Below are 24,340 nucleotides of genomic sequence, written 5' to 3' on the forward strand. Positions count from 1 at the left end.
TCCCCTTATATGCTTTTTTCAAACTTATTTCCAAGACAGGGGACTCAATCCCTGAGTCCTAAAATGGCTACTGCTACATCTTTGTTGATTTGGTGGCAGACAATCAGATCATATCTTGAGATCTATGTGCTTTGTGGACCTTCCGACGCTTGAAATACACACAGGTTTTGAGCCTTAGATTCTCAAAAACTACTGAACAAATTGACACCAAATAACAAAAAGCACACTTCCAATTTCTAACAATTTGGTGTCATTCAGGTTAGCAGTTTTTAAGGTATCTCTGATCCATTTTCCTATGGCAAAATAGATGGGCTAAATGTATTTTGGGACTCACCACCGTTTTCTTGGCCCCTACTTGACAGATCACCCTGAAACTTTCCAGGAAGGAGCTGAGGGGGATAAGAGTTTTTCGGGAAAGTTATGTGAAGATTGTTCAAACGGTATAAAAGTAATAAGCAAACCAAAAAATGCTTTTTCCTAGGCAATTGGAGTCATAACTATAACTACAAATGTAGTCTTAAATATAACTACCCATTGGGAACTGCTAACTGAGAAAAGTATATATGGCTAGATTTATTTTGGCACAACCTTATAACAGTTTGTCTTTGCATTTATGATTTTGAACTGCTTTGAATAATATTGACTAATGCGTTCATGCACTGACTATTGACCTTCAACTAATTTCATAACTTGAATTTGTGACTTTGCTAAGTTTTTAATAAAACCTTCATGGTTTGCAAATCCAATACTCTTTGTCATCTTTGTGGTGTGAGTTGCTTCATAATATTTCAGTGTATTGATTGCTATGAGAACCTCAGCCCGGAACTAAAGATGCATATAAAGGCAGACTGAACCTGAATTTAAACCCGAAATTTGCCTGGTGTTGCATCAGTCTGTGCCTACAGTTATTGCCCTGGAGCCACTCCATTGCCTTAAATCATGCTCCCAACAGTCCAATGTTCTAATGTAGAATACGTCAATACTTCTCTTACTGGTGTCAGACAGGAAGAAATAGACAATGACTCTGAAAGACTTAGATGAAAATTGATTCTCATTTCCCATTTCTGATTTGGTGAGTTAAAGATTTGTTTCTCCACTTTTTTCATTGTGATGTATAGTCTTGTGCAGATAAGGTGAGCAAATTTCTCTTGGACATCCTTTGCATGACTTTGCAGCTAACCCTTTTTCCTAAATCTTTGCTGTAGGATCTCTCTCAATGTGTTACATGCCATGAAAAACAGATTACTGTAAAGAAGGAGCTCCAGGAATCCCTTGGAATGACCGTGGCAGGAGGGAGAGGAAGTAAAAGCGGCGAGCTGCCAATCTTTGTTACTAGTGTGCAGCCTCACGGCTGCCTCGCGAAAGACAGCAGAATAAAACGGGGTAAGAGGGGCATTCCACACAGTTGGTTCTTGTAAAGGTGTTGCTGATCTGTTCTGGGTGCCTGATTGCGTGACTGCCCTGTGTGTAATTTATGCGTAATGCATCATTTCTGTGGTAGAAGCACATACCCAACACGTGGATTAAACACGAATTTCACGCAGAAAAATGCAATTGCGTTCATCAAAAATAACGGTAATCATTGGCAGACCCTTATAGATGTTACACGTATTGCAACACAGGTGTGACAAGAACGTCACTAACCTTGCTCCTCAGTTGCAATGTTATTTGTCCCTTAGGTGATGTGCTTTTGAGCATCAATGGCATCGACCTCACCAGTCTGAGTCACAGCGAGGCAGTGAATGCTCTCAAAGCCAGTGCTGCCTCGTCGGTTGTAAATCTGAAAACATTGGAGGTGGAAATTGTTGAAGAACCAACCCCAGTTACAGAAGATAATAACACAATAAATGAAAATGAAGGTGATGCTAGCTGGTCACCATCGTGGGTCATGTGGCTGGGCCTTCCAAGGTAAGTCAAATTTAATTCCTATTGAAGTTGTCGGGCGTCCAAAGTTTTTACTGGTATTGATTTGTGTTGCTCTGTTGGTGATTATATTGACTCCTGCATTCAGAAGTGAAATTCTTTAGTATTAGCAGTGCAATTTCTAATGCACATCACTGATGTCTAATATATTTACTCTCTCTTCAAAGCATGCTGTATACAACAAGACGTTAACAAACATTGCAGAAAATTATCTGATTCAACTTTTTACCTTTAATGGGCAGAAAGGCACTCATTAATGAGACACAGCATCCTGTCCATTATTTATATACATATAATTGGGGACCATGCAGCCTTGGTGCTGCTAAAGAGCGGGCAATAAATAGGAGTCCGTTGCAACATATCTTAACGGGAGGAGGTCCAGTCCAATCAAAGGTGAGGTGCAACATTTCTACTCAGTATAACTCTATGACTGCACTTTCTCACACCACAGATCAGATGGAAGTCTGCCTGAGTTCACTCTTCAGGGGTTTTTCTGCACAATAGGTGATTGGACTCTGATCTTAGTCTGTGGTCCATTCCAGAGTTTAGGATCTTGGACACCCAATTCCTATGATTTGGCATTTGAGTGTTTTGATGAGGTGGAAGATCTATGATGTTTGTCTGATTCTGATTTTATTTGCACTTTTTTATGGTAAGCCTATTTTTTCTTGATAGTGCTGAATTTTCCTTAAAAAGTGTATTTTAGATCACTGTGATAATTGAGGTTTAGAATGCAGACCTAATAATGAAAGTAAAGCCATCACACTGCATCTCCCCTCCGTGTTGTCTCATCCACTAGACAATAAGCTTTGCCTCTTCCATGAGGTGTCTGTTACACACAACGGAAAAAACTGTAATATAAAAAGAAGAATGTCATAACAATGATCTACTTATACTATTAAGGAGGCAAAATATTAAAAAGAAAATATAATCTTTTTGGAAGTATATCATTTGAAAGCATTCAAAGGGATATAAAAACAGAAAAGAAACACTGTCAGTCATGAAATAAAAGTGATTGTTAAAGCAAATACCATTTTGATTGATTTATGCATAAGTAGTTTTCTCACAGCACTTTCTCTCCTCGTGCCCTCAGCACTTTTCTGTTTTACCTCCAACAAAAACTTGCATGCTACAGGGCAGTTATAACTACAAAAAGGTCTGTGGTCTCACCGTCCTCCAACCGTCTCTGACACCCTCTGCCCCAATCACTTCTAAAAATAAAGAGGATATTCAATGAAATAAAAATGGGGGGGTAACCCCCACCCTGCGCCTCAATCACTTTGCGCCATCCGCCAAATGTAAACCATTGTGTTTAATGCAAGGTTATATGATGGAAGCGGCTTGTACAACCCTCTGTGCTCCCCTGAAGTACCTCACATTCAAGTGGTACAAAAAATACATTTGAAAGTAATGCAGTATAAAAAGAGCAACATTCTATTTCCCTGGTAATCTGCCACTCGTCTACCCACTACCAAGCCTGGTCAAAGTCAGTAGGTCTGTCATGTTTTAAATGCATGTGTTCTTTGTTGTAGTGGCTATTTGCTGTTCTGTGGTATCTCTGGATGAACATCAGAAACAAGCATTTACAATCAATAGGTCTTGCATTTTCCTGAGTTAGAGCTATTGGCACTGTAAATTCATAACTGGACTTTTCTTGTCACATAAATTGGACAACCCAGCTTCATAATTTTGTATTTTCCTGCCATATAATTCCAGTGGCCCTGCATATAACGAACGCACTTCCATTTACCTACTCCTCTATCTGCAGCAAAAGATGAAAACGTTGCTATTTAGCATCCTAATTTAAATCAGCCATGCTAATTCCAAAAAAATACCACTTTCACCACCTCACCATCAGAGTTGCTGGTTGGCTAACACAATTCCCCAAATAAGACACAAGACAGCCACAGAGAAGAAATAAACTAAAATGGTCACCTAAACATATCAAGAGTGTTCAAACAGTAATAGTGTAAGAAGGATGTTAAGATGGCCTGAATCATGGCCATAACTGTAATAAGGAGAGATTATTAAAACATATACAATTATCACAAACAACTTTGTCAGAAATAAACCTTTGGCATTAGACTGTAATGCTCAAAACACCATAACAAAAATATAATGTGTAAGAAACATTGTCATGTAACCATATTGCTAGCCCCTAAAGGGCAAAACACCATTAAAAAATACAGGTGAAAGTAATGCAGTGTGACCATATATTTAGACCCTACAGTGCGTAGTGATTGATATATTCTCAGGGATGGCAGGCCCGTAGCAGTGATATTACAATCGAAACCCATAAAACATAAACTACTCTCAGCTATAAAACACAAGTTTCAGCCATGAAAGCACTTAAAAAGGCACTGAATGGTGGGAGGGGATAATTTGTTGGGGTCTCAACTAACCTAGTGTGGGGGCCCAGAGCTGATGTAGACAGAAAGGGCACATCCTGCTGAATGTTTTGGTGGTGGTCCCATTGTCCTAGGACCCCCCCAGACTGAGATATGAGCAAAAATGCTTTGTCAAAGCAATGCCCTGCAAAGCATTTTGGGGCCAGTTTCCCAAGTGCAGTGAATATTGTAGTATTGGCTCTCCCACTGTGCCGGTAGAGCTGCTTTTGCTTTGAGGATTTCTGTTTTATGTATAGCATTTACCGATTTCAAGTGTTTTGAGGGGAGAGACACAAGAAATGACTCTGATTAGGTAACTGTGAACAATGTGACCAGCACTTTAATAACGCCGAGTTCACGCTGCTGTGCCTGTTTGTGCTGTGAGCAGCATGGCTGCAATGCAGCAGGAAGGGGAGAGACAAAAGGAAAAACAAATACTTCTCCCACGCTGAAGTATATCAGTGATCGTTCAGTAATCAATGCAACAGGGGCAAGGCGTGACAAAAGCAGCCTAAAGGCGGGACAAATATAAAGAATTTACCAATGGCATAAAGAGTTTTTGAAAAGCAAGCCTACAAATGATTGAAAGTGATGGGCGTGAGGTGGGCATGGTTAAAGACCCACAACACTTACAACAGGTCAAAGCTCTTGAACTTAAAACACATAGAAGAACCCTTTTTATTCCTAAAAAATACTTGAGTCACAGCTGATGGGTTTGCTAAGCCTGAAACTGAAATTATGGCCTCTTTTAAGAAAGAGAATACTATTATTTGTTTCTCACTCCTCCCAATCAGTTACTCTGTTTTGGATAGGAGTGTTAGGAGTCATTCAGACTGTCTGAGATCTCTGTTGGCTGATTTTATGATTCATGATATCGAGAATAAATGAAGACTTCAAACTGGACAACAGAGTGAACGCCTTTGTTGACTTGTGGATTGAGTGCGCTCCTTTCTTTTGATTAATCTGTTTCTCAGATTTGTATAGCAGTAGTACCCATTGCACCAGGGTATTATTTGGAGATGTCCCATTGACATTTGGAGAGTCGCTTTTGAATATTATAAGGACTCACATGGGGCTTGCTGTTATTGTTGTTGCTGTAACTGCTAAAACGGACACTGTTGGTTGAGAATGTGTGTTAAGTCAGATTTTGGTGATTCATGGAATATCCAAACCCTAGTCAGAAATAAGATAGGAAATTTCAGGATGCTGAGCATTTGCTGACATGCACATTTGGTAGGAGTTAGTGACTGGTCAAGACGTTTTGGTATAATGTCCATTTTATACTGTTGAGGCTATTTGTGTGGCCACCTTTGGTACAATGGTAGGAGAGATGGATAGTAGAAATAGAAAACTGAGATGGATGTAGGCACATCGTTGACTTTTTTGGGTGAGTTGAATAATTAAGAGCTAACTTGAGACTATGTGTGTGGTGAGTTAAAAGGGAGTCACAAAGACGTTAATGAGTCATAGAACCTGGCTTAAAAGCTGGTCATATCTATGGGTGGTCAAATATTGAAGCAATTTACTGGAGACTGTTTCACTTCCACAGTTTGATCAACTTCAGTAACAAGATAAGTAATTTGGAGAAGAGTACCCGGAGAAAGAACTATGCATATGGTAGGAGAGTAGCCATAGGAACTCAATATGATATGGGGGAGGACTTGGAGAAGGTATGTACAGGTATGAGATGGGGTAGAAGTTAGAGAAGAAAAAGAGCAGGAAGTTGGCAAAGAAGTGGACTTCTTTTGCAGTACACAAATGCACTGGAAGCACTCTTTACTAATACTTTAGAGCAATAGCTTGACAGTAGAGACAAAAATACTCCTGGACGCTCCTCAAAACTGTAAATTATTCTTTCATCAAGCAGCAGCTTTTGTTTATCCTATGAGATCTGGCTGACAGCAAATGCTGTTTCTTGGTCAAATATAGAAGTAAATAAATAGAAGCAGACGTACGAGGGAGTAAGAGTATGCATAATTAGAAGAAAGTAGTCAAGCACTAAGAGTAGATGAAAGAGGATGGGTTCAAGCAATTATAAATTAACCAGAATTAAGTGTAGAGTAAGTGGGAGTAAACATAGGATTATTTGGATTTGCTGGTAGAATGAGAGTAGTAGAAGGTAGCAATAAGGTAGGTAGGAGCAAGGATAGGATTAAGAATAGTATTATGAGTAAGGGAGTAAGGGAAAGTTAGAATGAGTTTGGGCAATACTACTAGTAGGAATGGGCGATGGAGAAGGAGTGTGAGATCAGTTAGCAACAAGGTTAAAAGAAAATACTTTTGCGCTATTGGGGGCTGCCCCAGAGCCTTTCTTTGTATATTTGTTCATCATACGAACTATGGCAGGCAGTTAAAACTGTATCTAAAATAGACCTGAAAAGAACTGTTAGTGTAAAGGCAAAAAAAAGTATAAGAAGCTCCACGTTCTCCAAACACTCGCAGAATCCTATTAAATAACGTCATTAGAATGTAAAGACAAAAATACAGTGAAGTATCAAGCTTAACTAGCAGCTCGACTGTGATACACTGTAAAAGATTTTTATACTTAATTAAAAAACATTGGAATTTATCAGAAGTTTTTTCGAAATAGCTGTAAAAAGCCGCAAAATTCGCCTTGATTAAAGAGCTAATTTCACAAAAAATGTATTTCAACATTCCTATTGCATATGTAATTTTCTCTCTCCTCTCCCCCATGCTTAGATCCCAAAAGTGGTCAAAGATGTTGGTTCATTAGGACTCTTCTCAGATGCTAAGTTAAATGATTGTTTTCACGGTTCAGGTATCGATGTCTCTGTAACAGCCCGAAAATTATATTTAACCTTTCACTGTTGCACTTCATTTACAAACTTGTAACACATAAGATAGTTCTTTCGTAAAATACACATTTTATCTCTTATGCAATAAACGTTTTTCTTTAAGCATGAGAAACAACTAAATATGTGCCAATAATGAAATATGTACTAAAGAAATCCCAACAGTGGCATAGTTTGTTTGGTATCATAAACTGTATCTTTTTTCTAGCTCCCTTCATAGCTGCCATGACGTGGTCCTGCGCAGAACCAATGTAGGAAGTTGGGGCTTTAGCATTGTCGGTGGATATGAAGAGAATCACACAAACCAACCTTTCTTCATTAAAACAATTGTGCTCGGTACACCAGCCTTCTATGATGGACGATTAAGGTAAACAACACTGTTCTGTGGACTTGTTTATAAATTTGAAGAATGCACTTCTATTTTGGTCAGCATAAATCTCACACCACCTGGATCCACCTCTGAATGGTACAATGTCTCGTGTCATAGTGCTGGCAACCACAATCCTTTGAACTCACTGGCATGACAATATTTTAAACAAGCATTTGCAATGCATCGTGTCTTGCGTTTGGTCGAGTTAGAGCTATTAGCGTTGTTAACTCCTAACTGGACTTTTCTTGCCACATAAACTGAAAATTAAAAGTAAAACAGTTTCACATAAGTGAGCCCATGGCCACCATGAGTGTGAAGCAGACTCACAAAAGGAAACTGAAGTTTGCTCGCAGTGAAACGTATTGGCAGAAGTGCAATTATCCATGTAACAGCATCGATGTCATGCAAATCGCTCCACTACTGCCCAGCGAGATCATGCTGCCTACGAAATAAAGAGAAAAAGTAGTCCAGAAATCATACGGGAAACATGGAGCCTCGTATGTTTACAGTAGTTGGTGTGCGCTCGAGGACGGCTAAGCACCGGAAAAGGCATGCCCTATGCATGCCTTTCACTAATGAAATCATGCGAATTTTAAAAGGCAAGCCCACAAACCAACCACATTGATGGGTGTGATTAAAAGCCCACTGAGAGATTACAACAAGGGCTTGCGCGCTCGACCCTAAAAAGAGCACTACTGCAGAAATGCACTATGTTGAACTTGTGGTCATGAGACATAAAGAGCCATCTGACACAAGATCTGCAGATCAACTGATTAATTAAAAAACCAAAAATGTTGCTTCTGCCACTAAGGTTGCCTGTTGCTATAAATTCAGAGCTGGAAAACAGTGGAGTCTTATCTGCTTTATAAAGCCAAAAGCTGCTTCTAGTACTTTGGGCAAGGTAAGAAAAGGAAAAGCCACCATTTTGGGCCCTGCAGATTTTAGAAGTGGTAAACAGATTGCCATTTGTGGAGCAAAATAGCCTGGGAGATTTGTAGGAGCAGATGCATTTCTGCAGATAGATCAGCCCTTGTTGTGTTCGACAAAATCCCCTGTGTAACCCTTAAAAGTGTGTTCACCTGCCCTGATTCATCATAGAAATTCTGTAGGTTTTAACTTTTGCCTCAGCACATATTACAATTATGCATGTGCGCTGAGGGCTACCAGTGTCATGATTTGCGACCCAGAGTGAGAGGGTGTGGTCTGAAGGGAAACACCATGTGCACCCACCTTTATTCTGGGTATGACTATTGCAGCATCTTTCCCAGCCTGGGTACTCTCCAATGACTACGCCACACACAAGCTGTATATGACACGTCCTTATTCCTCTGCGTGTAACCACAAACTCAACATTCTAAACCTGCATTCACTTCACCGGGTTCTAACACTTATGTCACAATTCTAAGGTGTCTCTCAGGAGCCAAAAGGGTTCAGTTATTAACAACTCACGTGACATGTGAGTCTGTTCTGCTGCTGTTGTTGTTTTTGGTTTTCTACACTTGTTCTTTCTTAGTTGATTGGACAGGTGTCAGTTCATCTTGCTGTGGGACTCTTACCTTGGGGATAAGATTGTGTAGTGTTAGGTTGGCAGCACCATTGAGTGTGGGTGACTGAGTTGGTTGCACACCATCTGGAAGCTGTCAGCCTTGCTTCATCGCTAGCTCACAGCAACTCACTCAAACCTGGAAAGTAAAGGTGATTTGTTGCAGCCTAAAAACATGACACTCTGATTCCCCATGAATGTTGAAGGGAACAGATCATACTTTTTCTCTCAGTTACACAAAGTCTCACACAAGCCAAAGGAAACGAAGAAATGCAATAGGTTTGAATATATTTGCTGGAGCGCCTGCATTTGATTATAAAAAAGTGGACTGCAATAATTAGGCAGATGAAACATAAGACTGTGATTATGGTTACCAGTAAAGTAAGGAAAATGAACAATCCCACTATCCTGATATGATTACAAACCTACCTACTCCTAGTGTCTAAACCCTGAGTGCATAGTTAGCCTCTCTGCCTATCTCGGTCTATGGAAGGAGCCCCGACCCCATACTTGAAAGAAGGACAAGGGTCTGCCTGTGGTCTGTTGGCAATCGTCCTGAGTGGCTGAAGAGTCAATGTCAGGATCAGCAGAGCTATCAATGGAATGATGTACATTCCCAAACGGGCATGGCTGGAATGCCCTCTGTCCTCCTTAGGCCTTCATGGTGTTTATATAACCAATAGAACAGTGTTCTACGAACAGGCCTGACATTTTAAATGTCTGTGGTTGAGGGTGTCTCCCAACTCCTGGAACAGCAATCAGTGTTAGAATATCATGTACCAAGCATGACAGCCCTGAACAGGGCACAGAATGAAACGCATGTGGAGATGCTCATAAAATGTACAACACAAGCAACTATGCCTTCTCAGAAAAGGCAGCTGATTAAAATATGAAAACAACGAGCTGAAAAGTTTGCTGAAACAAATAATAAAAGGATTAAAATAAATAAAATGTGTGTGTATATTTGAAGACACATGCCGTGGGCCTAAAGCTAAAATAAGAAAGTCAAGCCTAGGTAGTAAGGGGAACCCACAACAGTCCCCACTGTATTTTTTCTCAGGAATGTCGACCTAGACTAGCTGATTGCTAGGTAAATGCTGCCGGAAGAATGTGTCACTATTCATCTGACACATTGGTTCTAATGTGCACACCAGTAACCCCGTTTGTAAGGTTACTTTACTAGGTTTTTATAAACTGTATGTTGGGCCACCTGTCAAATACTTGATATTTTATTGCTTGTAACCTTGTACCTTAATGATAAGTTCTACAAATTGTAATACATTATCGTCAAGAAAGCCATGTTTAACAAAAAAAGAACATACACAACACTACATCTCCCCCTCTGTTAGATAATTTTTTTTTTTAACAAATATACACATAATCACAGTTCTTCAATGGACCTTCGTGGTGCTCTAATTAATCATCCTGATCTTGTCTTCGGAAACTGTGAACCAGCATTAAGAGTGCCAATGATTTGCATTGGTGATGTAGTAGCAACAGCAGTCTGGTTTTTCAATTGTCCTTTCAGTACCATTCTCTACATTGACATTGGTATCTGACGAATGATGAGATACATGCCGGAAATGCGAGGAATCTCGCGTAATGGACTTCCCAGGATGTTGGGCAGTCAAGATGTGTCCTTTGCTAGTTACAACATGGAATGGTTCAGCATTCAACAGAGCATCAGATTTACATTTTCTCGGCTGACAGATGAGCACTCAATCTCCTGTAGTGAAGACAATGTCTTTTGATTGTCCTCGCTTGTCGGCATAGGCTTTTATTTTCCTTTTACAATCCAAGTGTTTGATATGGGTTTATTCCCATTCCCATTGAGGTAACTTGGTCATCATTGCTTTCATGAACATCAAAGTTGCAAGGCTTTCACCTGTGGTCAAGTGAGGAGTCAAACCATAAGCACGCAGGGTAGAATTTAAGATAGTTTTAAGGTCAAGATTTTCAAAGGCAGCCCACTGAACAGCTTTCTTTAATGTTCTCATAAAACGTTCAACAAGGCCATTTGCCTGTGGCCAAAGAAGTGTACTATTCTGATTCTTTACATTAAGGTGACTGAGAAAGTCTCTGAATTATTGACTGTTGAAAAGTGGGCTTTAAGATCGCAGGAGTGCCCCATGTAGCAAAGATGCCATCTAATGTCTCAATGATTCTGTCTTGAGTGATAGATGGGAGATCTTCTGCCAATGGAAAATTTAAGTATTCATGAACAATCACCATCAGGTGATGTTCATTATCAAGATGAATGAAAAAGTCGATAGCAATTCTTTCCCATACATGCTTTGGCAACTCAGTCATGCTTAAGGGGTGTTCAGTGGTTTTCTATGACAGGCAGTTGCATAGATGACAGGCCTTCAATTCTCTTTCAACTCATTGTCATTGAGATGAGTAAACCAGGCTCGGTCTCAGACAGCTTGTTTTGTGGCAACAATTCCACAATGTCCTTTATGGGCCACTTCAATTATCTGTTGTCACAGATTCTCAGAATAACAATTCTCAAACCCTCAGCATAATGCCTTCTTGAGTCATGTACAGTTCATCTTTGACATTCTTGAACTTCTGGTATTCACTGTCACAGGCAAGAGATTGAGCGTGCTTGTTCCAAGACTGATGTGTCATAGTGATTTTCAGTTTTAGCATGTCATTATCTTGATTCATGGCAGTGACAATTTGCTCCAATGAAATGGCAGCTGGTGTGATTGATTTCACTGTGAAATTTATTTAGGCTTCAGCCATCTTGGAAGGGAACCATGAAATTGTATAGGCGCTCTGGAGAAGTAGTCAGGAGGTTTTTTTTTCCTTCCCTAGAAGGTGCACAGTTTTGTAGTTGTATTCTTGTAATCGTAGACTCCAAAGTTCAACGCAAGGAGCCATCTTGGCCTTTCGATTGCCAAAGATGTTCAACAAAGCCTGATAAATTATCACAAGCGTGAAAGGTTTTCTGTATAAAAACACATGGAAATGTTCACAAGCCCACACCACTGCTAAACATTTCTTACTCAGGTTATGAATAAGCATGTTTAGTTTGGGGCAAACTTTTGCTTGCATATGCCATTAATATGTCCTCAAGCATTTGAGTGTCCGCTGTGCTATGCAAGGATTACGTCTAACCCGACTTGGCCAGTGTCAAATAACGTCTTCTGCCTGTAGCTTTAAATTTAAATATGCCGTTTCAGTAGCGTTTTGGATAGCTTGTTTGATTCTCTCAAAGATTTGCTTGCATTCATGTGACCAATTAAATGAAACATTATTTTTGGTCAAGTCTCTCAATGGAGCACTCAGTGGCAAAGTCGGGAACAGTTACTGGCCATGCCAAAGAATAAACGTACCATGGAAACATTTTTGGGGAGACTTGCAGTTGACATTAAAGGGGGAATAAGAGAGCAAGAAAGCATATGCACTCCTGTGGAGTGCTGACAAAATAAAAACAATATGTGTCTGAATGTAAGCAGTAGAATGAAACAAGTCATCCAGTCCAATGGATAGTAAAGAAGCTATGATCCAGGACACAGAAAAACACAGGAAGAGGAAGGAAATCCTTTTTAGGAAACAAGCAAATGCAATTGTCAAGAACACTAACCAGTGGTGGACTTACTCAAGTCCCATTGTAAATTGGTATTGTCCACAATAGGTCTTTGACAACACATAGCTAAAAGCTGTCTGCAACCGAGACCTAAAAACTATTCACTGTTTAAATATTCCAAACTATAGGCTTGGGCAGTTCTTATTCATTCATTAAGTTTGGCACTTGGAAGCTCTATGGATGACAATTATATTGATATCAACAGATAAACAATCAGTATTCAGTAATTTGAGAAGGCCCTCTCCAGAAAAACGTGTTTTATTTGCTTTGACATAAATTACAGATGTTCTGGGTCTTCTGACAAACCAGATTTTGATGATTTTATTTGTTTTCTAGAAAGCCATTTTCTAAAATCCAACAAAAATAAAACACCATAATCAAACAAGGTACTATACTGTATTTAAGATATTAAAATATTTAATAATATAATAGAAAACAATCCACTTAAGATTTAAATTAGTTTTTCAAATGCCCACTTGTGAGGAGTTTTAAAAACTCATTCAGATCTTAACATCACAATAGTCCAATTTCAGTCAACTTCTTGGGGGTTCAGAATTACTTTTACAAACTATAATTCAATATTTGTCTATGTTTAATTGCGGCTTTCAATAGCAGGAACGTGGGCCAAGGACACCAGAGTGCTTTACAGTAGAATAGAGACTGAATTACATGTAATATTAGCATATACAAGTATCAAACCAATACAGGCATTTTAAATCTACAGAAATCGATCAATAGAGATTGGCAGTAGCACTGAAATGGAGCTTTCACACTATTAGTTGAAATGTCTTTGAAATAGGAAGAATTTGAGTACCTCATGAAGGTAACGACTCATGAGATCACAAATAGAGCTGGTAGAAATGAGTTCCACGATCATGTGTCTGCTGAATGTAATTTCCATTCACAGAAAGTGGGTGCACCAACTTTTTGCGAATGGAAACTAATTTGCCTATTTACTGATAGGTTGGTTCACAAAATTCCATGGTGTGTCACAATCCAACCTACCTCATCAATATTCATGAGGTTGGTTGCATACTGTGACTCACTATGATCAGGTGCCATCACAGAAATACAGTCCACCATGTCTGTGATCACTTTTAAATAAAGTATTTTTTCCATTTTTTTTAAATGCAGCCCTTTTCATTAACAAAAATGGAGCTGTATTTAAAGACTGCAAACTCCCCAACAAACTTTTATTTTACATCCAAAAACTGGAAGGGTTCCCAGGAGGACCCCTTCCTTTTTCCGAATGTGCTACCACCCCAACTTGAAATTCAGCAACTTTTGAATCTTTTGAAACTGGATTTCGGTAGCATACACCATAACAAATCGCTATTTAGAGGGGTGCTCTGTACACACCCCTTCCACATACCGATTTGTGATGGCTTTCAAACTCCATTTTGTAATTTGGTAATCTGTTACTGAATTGCAAATTAGGTTTGATACATTTAAAAAGGCCATTTTGTAGTCGTAAAGCCTGTGATTTTGCAAATCTCAGGCTTTGCGGCTGCAAACTGAGTTTGTACATGAGGCTTGTTGTTTCAGTATGTGAGAACGATTGTTTCAAACATCATTCTTGCTTGAAAATGAGAAGCTTCCTGAGCTCCATTGTGCACCAGAGATTATCAATTATTCAGCTGGATAGGAAGATCTGAAGTAGACGAGTTTTATGAGTAGTGTGAATCAACTTAAATTTTTCTGTTGCTTGAATTGGGATCCATTAAAGAGATAGGGGACAGAAGTGATGACGTTAGGTTGATGCCCTGAGTGCAACAAGTATTGTCAGAGGTGGGTCTCCTGCTCACTGTGCCACTGGAATCAAGCTATACCTGACTGAAGAGCCCTACCCAAGGTGAAACCGGTTGAGGATTGCTTGTGGTCTGGGTCAGGCTTGTTTGTGTTCAGGTTCAAACATTCCATTCATCACCTTTGTGTTGTGAAAGAAAGCAAAGACAGGTTGGCACATAGAAGTCTTGCATGCATTTAATGCACAAATATCCAACAAACATATAAAATAATAAAGGAAATTGGCTAAACAGTGGACCACGGCTTCACCCTTTTTCAACTGTAGCAAGTAATATTAAAATCCATTAATGTTGGTGCTTCATTTACACGGCTTTTCCCAATGCAAGTGAATGGAAACTAGAACACAGGACAAGCTGAAACCTCAGGTAGGCGGTAATATTGCCATGCTCTTCGCATGCTCTGCTCATGGAAAGAATATGAGAAAGCCTTGGGAAGAAGATACATATTTCACCATCAACTGACTTTACCACTTTCTGAAACCCTGGCTTCATTGTGCCATCTTCAGAACAAGGCTATGTTTACTGCAACAACTTAGCAAAAATGTGAAGTGTACAACATAGGAAAACACAGGACAATAAAATGGAAACTCATTTAAGTGTGCAATAATGTTATGGTTTTAATGGTTTCCAACAGGTACAAAGTTATATTGCATTGAATAATTAAGTGTGGATTTGCATTTTCAAGGTATATAATTAAATTTAAGGCACATATGTAAGTGAACTTTCTCAAGCACCCCTTTTTCAACTGATCAATAGAATACAATCGAAGAATTTTAGTTTTATATTCTTCATTGTCATAGCCCTATGATTTTTGATTGTATCAAGCAGGTAAGCTGGGACAAAGCCTATATTACTGAAGTATGTTGGCTACTACACATACCCAATTTAAACAAAATGTACTGTGTTTTAATGACAAGAATAACTGCAGTTATGATCTCAAAATCCTTCATTCTTCAATTCATGAATACCTCAGCATTGTGTCTATCCCCTCTGATGGCCTATCCTATGCCGTAAGGAGGTAATAAAATGGAGGAGTATCTGGTCATTTCTGAGAACTTGTGGTTCCACTGTGTTGGAGCTGGTGAAAGGCAGAGTGTCTGCTGGTGAGAACGATGTAGCCTGGGTAACAGACCCCAGTCATCCCTCAAGGGAGCAAGAGATAGTCTTTCTTGTTACAGATAAAATGTGCATATATTTGTGTGGTATTGGTGCTTGTAAGACACCATGTCAGTGGAAGACAGTGTTTATAGGGAGTCGCCCCATGGTATTTAGACTCTACAAAAATGCCACATTCACTTTGACCCACAAATACACTCCAGTTAGTTGTTTCTAGATGTCTACAAAACAGCCACATTCGAGAGAAGGCCAAATAAGTAACATCAGGGTTATAGAGACCGGTTGCATTTTTCAAGTCGTACAGTCTGTGGGGAAATGCCGGCAGAACCTGGCAGTCTGTGTCCATTATAGAACAGGACAAGCAAGGTCTAGATTTTTCTAAGAGACACTATGATCAAAGGCATATGTTTCAGGATGTCGGTGGGCAAGTGGGTGAAGACACAGCAGGAGGAAAGATGAATCTTTTGGCAATATTTCTGAAGAAACAGTGGGGGGAGTTATTTTCATACAAAGGAAAGCAACTCTGCTCAAGGTCTGGACTAGTACAATTGGGTTTCTTGATCACTCCACAATGATGTATCACACCAAGTGCCAGAGAGTGAGGACAGCAGCAGAAATATCAGGACAGACCCACAGAGGGATCCAGTATCCAAGAGAAAGGTGTTTACATGGGGCAATGAGACACAATGGATGCAGCATTGCACTGCTGTGGCGGTGCAGACAAGGAGGGTGGGAACCGGAATTCTGACCCACTGGCAGGTGACAAGGCAGCAACAGGAACAGCATCTGAAGAAAGCCCCAGCCTTGGGCTTGAAACAGATTCAGAAGCAGGCACTGTTGGGGAGGTGCAGCCTGTTTGCACGGGGATGAGTGGATCCACGTTACCAGACCAAGGCACTTGACAGCTGTGTTGGTGATGAGCTGTACCTGAGAGGGGCAGTGCCAGAAGGGCTGCAAAGTGATCTTCCTCTAAAGAACCCGGATGTAAATAGAAACACCAAGCTGTGAGAATGGCAGATTTTGGTTGGACACTTGGGTAAGGAAGCTTGAACCTGAGAATGGACACTGAATATACAGAGTATAAGCTTTCTACAATACTTAAAGACAACATCATCCTTCATCATCATTGAAATATAATTCTAAGTTTGCGAGATGAGATGCGAGACAGCAGCATTGTATGGCATCTCATAACTATCTTTGTTTTTCTGTATTGGTATGGCACTAATGAACCACAGTGCTAGAGAAAGAGCACTGGTCCATTTCAATGGGGTTTCAGAATGTATATTCACTATTGTTTTTAAGTGTACCATTATTTCTTTCCACTTTTGCTGCTGACTCTGGGAGATGGCCACAGTGGAAGTGCTGATCAATCCCTAGATCTTCACAAATATCCTGAAGTGAAATTAAATGAAGTGTGTTCCTCAGTCACTTGATAGGAGACTCGGGATTCCAAAACATGGAATGAAGACCCTAAAAAAGCTTGTTGTGGCTGTAATGGCATCTGCTCTTGTGCAAGAAGATGCTTCCACCCAACCAGGAAACATACCAATTCTAGCACATAAAAATACAAAGTGCATGTAGGCCCCATGAAGTTGGGTGATCAGCCAGGGTTGTCTTAATCCCAGAATTATGGGATTGGCAAGTGACACAAGAATGGCAATGATTTTGGGCCATTGAAGGAAAGAAGGGTGCATACTAGTGAGTTGCAGTGGCACAAATCATGTCATCCATACTGACATGGGCAGATTCATTTTACTTCAGGATATTCATTAAACATCCATGCCAAGGTTGGGAAGTAGATATTTTGGAGAGACTACATGCGCTGCGCTATTTCTTCATGCTCCCTTAGGGTCCCTTGTATAGGTTTGCTTGATACAGTACTGTTTCTGGATCTGAGAGGCTCGCTTCTGTAACAAAGACAAACCTTTTAGGAATGCTATTGGAAATAAATCAGTCTTGCCAGCAAAAATTGCAGCATCACTGATTTGCAATAAAACCACTTTTCTGGCAGCTGAATCAGTGAGGGAAATGCTTTGGGAAGCTTCATCATGTGTATATTGGTCGGCAGCACACTTCACAACTACAACTTTCGAATTATTCAACAAGTTCTGTGTATATATAAGCCATTTTTAATAGAGTACCAACAGTAGTCAAAAATTCTCTTTGCATTCAGAGGAACCCAAAGTTATGCGTAACTGCAATTGCAAATTTTGAATCTGTTGACACAATCAGAATCTGGTACAGGTTTGGATGAGTGTAACAAGTTCAGCAACCTGAGCAAATTTAACATTGAGTCGACAGCGGCTTCGATAATTTGATATACATCCCATGCAGCATTACCTGCAACTAGGACACCTTCATCATTTCTGAGTTGTGAACTATCTACAAAACACAGAAATTTACAGTTTGGCATGGAAGTATAAATTAAATTAATTCCACGTTTGGTTGCATATGCAGTTACAAGGCAGTCACAACGTTCTCCCTCCTGATGGGTGGGCAGCAGGGATGCTGGGTTCAGAGGAGAACAGTTAACAAGGGTATTATGAGAGGCAGGCAATAGCAATATTTCATATCTAGACAATCTTGCAGTAAAATGTGGCTAATTTTTGGTAGTGAGGAGAAAAGAATAGCATGGAACACAGCAACAATAAAAGTGGTGCAATATTTCAGAGGCTTCAACAAGTTGGGCAGAAGCATCTACACAGTGGACACTTGGATGGAGCACTGCCACAGCTGAGTGCAAAGCAGAAGTATAGTAGGCTAAGTTTGTTATGGGTTATAATACTGTGTACTCTAGTCCTTTATTTATGTTATCATTAGAATATTATATATGCAAGGAATTTGTAATTTCTTAATATTTGGGTGGGTTCTAAGCTCTGAGAGATGATTTGGAAGCAGAGCCTGGCAACAAGCTGTTGGTAGTGCTAGAAGATTCACAATAAACCTGCTTCTTCATCTACAATTGACTTCTGGGTGATCTCTACTCAACAACTGGCTATTTCTGATCACCTTTATCGTGTACCAACTAGACGTGTGCTAAATTTAAATTATACTTGTGTAATTCACATTATGTCAGGAATTTCATGCTAAGCTTGATATGCAAAATTCCCAAATTACAGGAGTACGCCACATCATATAATTACACCCCCATTTGCATCAAAGGTATAAGAACAACAGAACGTGAGTATCTGTGGTCACTGCAGTTGTGGTTTTGTGCTATTCTTTTACACAAAATGCACTCTCTCATCAAAAATTGACTAAATAACAGATTTCAGCTAATTTTCTCAAAATTGCACCAAATAATGCAGAAACAAATTACGTGAATACCCAGTATTCCAAGAGCAAACCCATTGCATTCATAATAATAAAGAGAAAGGGTTTAGCATAAAAAGGGATCCCCAAAGTGGGTGCCGAGCTCTTGCTTTATTTGTTCAAATGCATTTTGGCTTCTGTAGACTACTACAAGAGCTCACGGATGTTTTCAAGAGCTTTGCCATAGTGGTATAACCCAGGAACCATTATTGACAGTATCCAGCGATATCCAAGTAAGTTCCCATCCGGGAAAGAGCCACAGGAGTTGCAATTTACAGATGCCTACAATTCACATGCGTGACAGCTGGCTGAGATGTCATGACCAAGGTATCACACTCAGGGAAGACAAACTGTAGCTTCTCCTTTGAAGCCTTGTGCCCCTTCTTAGCCAAATTTAGTGAGTAAATAGAGAGAATACCAAGTGAAACTGACTCTCTTGATGTATGGGCATGAAGGAGAAGGTGGTACAAAGGCCTACTGGGGTAAACCACTGGGTACTTGTGGGATGCAAGAAATGATGGTAGCAGGTTTGGGGACCAAAGGGAAGCTAGATATAACAACATTATTGATGGACCTAAGATCTTGGATGAATTCAAAAAAGGTTGTCTTTTTGCTTTTTTGATAAGGAGGATCGGGGTATTACTCCTGCTGACAATCAGTACTAAAACTATGTTTACAAAGTATAACCCAAAAGATTGGCTGGTAAGGGAGGACTTATTAAGAAAGCATGCTTATCAGTAATTGGACTAAGTGTGATGGAGGTGGTATTGGAAATATGGTGGGGAACACACTGGTTTGAAATACCTACTGAGGTCTATGGACAGGCCCAATAGAGGTAATAAAAGGAATTCAGAGGTTTTTAACTCAGAGTTACTAGCACAAGTGTCAATAGGGAAGGTGATGTATTTACTATTTAACTTGCTGTCAGCACAGTGACCCTTTCAATATACAGAAATAAGGGTATTCAGGACTCACTCAGACCCTCAAGGGCTGACCCACAATTCAGGAAAATAGATCTACATCATTTGGTTAAATCTGGACAGGTCAACAAGTCCAAGTACATTTGAAGCAGCATTAGGGCACTCTTTTGTGCAATGTCTCAGTTCACCACGAGCCAAAAATGAATCTCCAGCATCCAGGCTTCTCCTCTTCCCCTCACATTACTCATCCGGGCTCTTCCTCCTACCTGTCCTCCTCTCACTTTCCAATAAATACAAAGAGACAAACCCCACAGGCAACCAAACTAAACTTTATCTACTCAATGTTATACATATAACAGTGGCTCAGACAATATAGTTATTCTTTCTCACCTCTTCTCTATTTTTCATAATGTTAAATAGTATCTGACCATACATCATGGTATCAAACGGGATAGCTTTTTAAAAAATAAATAACATCCACTTGAATTTTAAATAAAAAAAATGTAAAACAATATAACATTCACTGACACATTCTCACTCACTCTCATGCATGCCACAATCTCACTTCACACATTAGCGAAAATAAATCACTACTCTAAATAGTATTTTTACAATGTGTCACAATAACAGCTTAAAAGTATATCAAAACATGCTATTTACATTTGCATTCAGCTGTAAACATTTTCAAACAATAATTTGAATTAATCAGTTCTTCAAATGTTAATACAATCATATATTTGTTATTGTTCTGTTTTTTCTCTCTTAGTGTTCCTTTTAATTGTTATGGTTTAAATTGTGTGTTCCCATATTGCGGCTTCAATTACTCTTGTTGTAATGTCTGTGACTTCATTAGTTTCTATGCGCATGTCAACATCTCGTGCCTTCTTCAGGAAAGCTACTCCAATGGTACATCCCATCAAGAAGAACAGCTAAAATTTAATTAAATGAAATGCCTCACTGATCCAAGTCAACACTGCATATTTCTTCACTGTAGCAATATGCACTTAGGCCCTCATTACGCCACACTCGCAGTGGCAGTCAGACTGCTGCCAACGTGGCGGTCCAACCGCCACATTACAACTGTGGCGAAAGCGCCACAGTCGGACCACCGGCACTGCCTCTTTTAGGCCGGCCAATGGCCTGGTTGTGCTGGCAGTCTTAATGCACTAGGGCAGCGCTGCCCTGGGGATTACGACTCCTGTGTCCGCCAGATTTTGCATGGGGGTTCCACTGCCAAGCAAAGGCTGGCGGAGACGGGATGCCGTGGACCCCTGCACTGCCCATGCACTTGGCCTGGACAGTGCAAGGACCCTCACGGACAGCCCGTCGCGCTTTTCACTGCCTTGTTCACAATGTCAACGCAATGTTTTGAAATATACAAATCTTGTAGAGGTTATTGCCAAAAAAACTTAAAAAATGAACTCACATAAGACTAATAAGATAGTTGTTCTAGTCAAAATAGGCCGTCACATTGCCAGCTAATCTGTCCTTTCATTAATTATTATAAACAATGGTGTTTTCTCTTGGGTTTACTATTTAGACCTCGTATATGGTTATCTAGAGAAAAGATCCAAAAATCCTCCTTTCTTGTCCTTCCTGTATTAGAGTCCTCTGGATTTTTTTCAAAATGAACCATTGAATATCTTCAGAACTATGCTTCTTGTCCATATAATGTTTCACTAAAGGAGCTTGTACCGTAGCCCTCCATATAGCTGATTTATATTTAGAGAAATGGGTGGTGAAAGGCCTTCCCTTCTCGCCTACGTACCCTAAGTTACAAATCAATAAGTACACAATATTTTTAGTCTTATAATTGGTAAAACTTTTAAGCCATGTGGTGTATTTGTTAAAGGTAAAGACATCCGTCTAAATTGCATTGGAACATGCCCTACATGATGTGCATTGTAAATTACCAATAATAGGGTCACTGCCATCAATCGTCTTCTGCCCAAATCGCCAAGACCTATCCAAGAGAGATTGCACCACAAAATCCCTAAGATTTTTAATTCATTTGTGTGCAAACATGGGTTTGGGGAGCTTAAGATGTTCTTCTGTATCACTACTGAGTATATGCCAGTTAGAATTGACAATCTGGCAAACCTTCTCATTCAACACTGAATGCCTTGTAGTACAAACTAGCTTAGGTTATTTGTAAACAGGTGATCTCTATTGTAGAATCTTGTTCGTTTGAGGGAGTCTTGTACCAGTCTTCTAGGATACCCCCGGGCTTCAAATTTTTCTTTCATCAATTTGGCAGGGGTATCATAGTCATGTAAATTGGTACAATTCCTTCTTAATCTCGGAAACTGTCCAAATGGAATACTTTGTTTCTGATTACGTGGGTGGAAACTACTGAAGTGCAGCAGTGTATTTCTGGTGATGGGTTTCACATGGGGATCTACTTCTAATTGACCATTGTAATGTTGAATTTGTAAATCCCAACACTCCACCTTTTACTTACTAATATGTGCAGTAAATTTCATATTCGGGTCACACATATTGATTCATAATAGGAAGTTATTCAAATCCTCTGGTGTACCAACCCACCTCTGTTCCCACCTTTGCAGGGACTCCTCACCCTCTTCCCTTCACATTCTGCTGCATGTTTTGCAATTTCAGAGACATCAGTTTAGATTCACTGTTCTTTTTCTTTGCCTGCTGCAATACCAAGTGCAAGTGTTACCTTATTTTCCAGGCCTTTTGCTCACAGGTTTGACCTGCCAAAATGTAACAGTGAAAAACTGCAAGGATATGATAATTATCACATAATTTGCATGTTTGCATATGGATCAAAATTAATCCTTACACTTGTAATCAGGGCATAATCTGTAGTGAGCTTCCAGCAGGTACAAAAACAAAATCACAACAGATTAATAAAATATATTTGCACAGATTAAGGCACGTATGTGGATTTACATTTTCGTTGCATATAAGCCCACCTTAAGACATATATGTTAATTCACATTCTCACTTGTTTCTAGGGTTGGTGGATGTTGTTTAACTGGTTCCTTTGTGGCCTTTCTTGTGTGTCACAGCATTGTTTCTCTAGTTGGTGGAAGCTTTTCATCATTGCATCGAAGAGGGTGGAGATGGCCGAATCTGAGGAGTGGTTAATACCCCACCAGCTCCTCAGATGGGGGTCGAATGAAGAGGCCATTCCAACAGGTAATAATGATAAATTCCAAAGCAAAGACCAGATCCTGCAGCTCAACAGGGTGACTTTCAGTAGAGCACTGAGCAGAATGCTTAAGGTGGCTTCTTCCTAAATACAAGGTGGCTTCTGGAATTCAATGGCTACTAAACTGACTGGCTCTCTAGCAAGTTCTTCACTCACTCACAGCTCACACCTTCCAGCGTGTTGGTGGCATTGCAAGTTTTTATAGTGATGAGGTCTCTGTGGTTGGGAAGGCACCTTGGGGCAAAGAAGTCACAAGCTGCTGAGTTCACCACTCTCGTATCGCACCTCACATCCGGTTCAGCAGTGAGGACTGCAAAGTTATCATTCCACAGGTGACCACAAGTGCACAGAGGATGAGAAGGGCCAATTATCCAATTTCTCTCTTCAGCTTTCAGGAGTTAACAGTTTTGTGCCTGGATGTGCTCTTTTCAAGGATTTTCAATAGATGGTAATTCCAGGCTTGCTAGGTTTATACAGAAGCTTCCTTCATGCCAGAAGCCATCTTGGAGATCCATTTGGCAATTTGCAAACTCAATCATATCTTTCATGTTGCTGCCAAAAATACACCCACCATTGTTGTAGTGGGATTCTGATCAGTATGCAGTGGATGCATGGCTAAAACAGTACTTATGACTCCATTTCTTCTTCTTCTTCGAAACCTTTGTGCAATTCTTTTCCCTACCTCAAATCTCCTTATATTGGGACAGATTGTAATAAAATGTTGCAACTTTCCTGGGGGCTTCAAGCGACAGTTAAAGATTTTAGCCTCTACCATCTTGCAAAGATCTTTACAAACGGCAATAAAATAAAGGTTGCTGTTTCAAAGACAGAAGAATCTGTATCTGTAAGCTGTATCTGACCTGAGTGATCTAGCAGAAGAAGCACTTTCCTGGATAGGTTGGTCTCAGTAGGCAAAAGAGAGTTTTTGGTAAGCAGAAGGCTGAAGTAGCACTAGAAGGCAAGCACTACCAGTTTGTGTCATTGTTGCAATTGACATCTGCTTACACAGCAACACCCTTGCTTGCTTTGCCAATAAAGAAAGGTGTTGCTACCTCTAGGTCAGATTTGTGGGAAAATTCAAATAGGCAGGGTGGAAGCAGAAGTACAAGCAGAAAAGGCTAAACTGTGTCAGTGGGCATGTACAGAACCCGTATCAGGGTGTGGGAGCTTAATAGGGCTACATTTGACCGTACCCTAACCTCAGAGCTGATCACATCTACACCCCCAAGAAAACCCCAGCCAAGAAGAGTGAAGTTTGCTCAAGGAGTCAGTTCTTCGACGTAGATGGTGGCCACCAACATGCTCTTTCCTGGCCACAGGTCATTATCTTGATTCCTACACTTCAACTAAAAAATAACAGTGGGCAGTGGTGAGTTGA

At 40.0% G+C, this 24,340-nt stretch overlaps 1 protein-coding gene across 1 annotated transcript in view; it reads left to right on the forward strand.

Moving 5' to 3' along the window:
* The window catches only part of LNX2 (ligand of numb-protein X 2), a 200,065-nt gene that overhangs the window by 166,918 nt on the left and 8,807 nt on the right, over window positions 1–24,340 (forward strand). The window contains exons 8-10 of the mRNA XM_069202212.1: window positions 1,206–1,383; window positions 1,680–1,908; window positions 7,332–7,490. Coding sequence (XP_069058313.1) covers window positions 1,206–1,383; window positions 1,680–1,908; window positions 7,332–7,490 — 566 coding nt within the window. The remainder of the gene's footprint in view (window positions 1–1,205; window positions 1,384–1,679; window positions 1,909–7,331; window positions 7,491–24,340) is intronic.

The sequence above is a fragment of the Pleurodeles waltl genome, chromosome 8, assembly GCF_031143425.1.
Source record: "Pleurodeles waltl isolate 20211129_DDA chromosome 8, aPleWal1.hap1.20221129, whole genome shotgun sequence".
NCBI lineage: Eukaryota > Metazoa > Chordata > Amphibia > Caudata > Salamandridae > Pleurodeles > Pleurodeles waltl.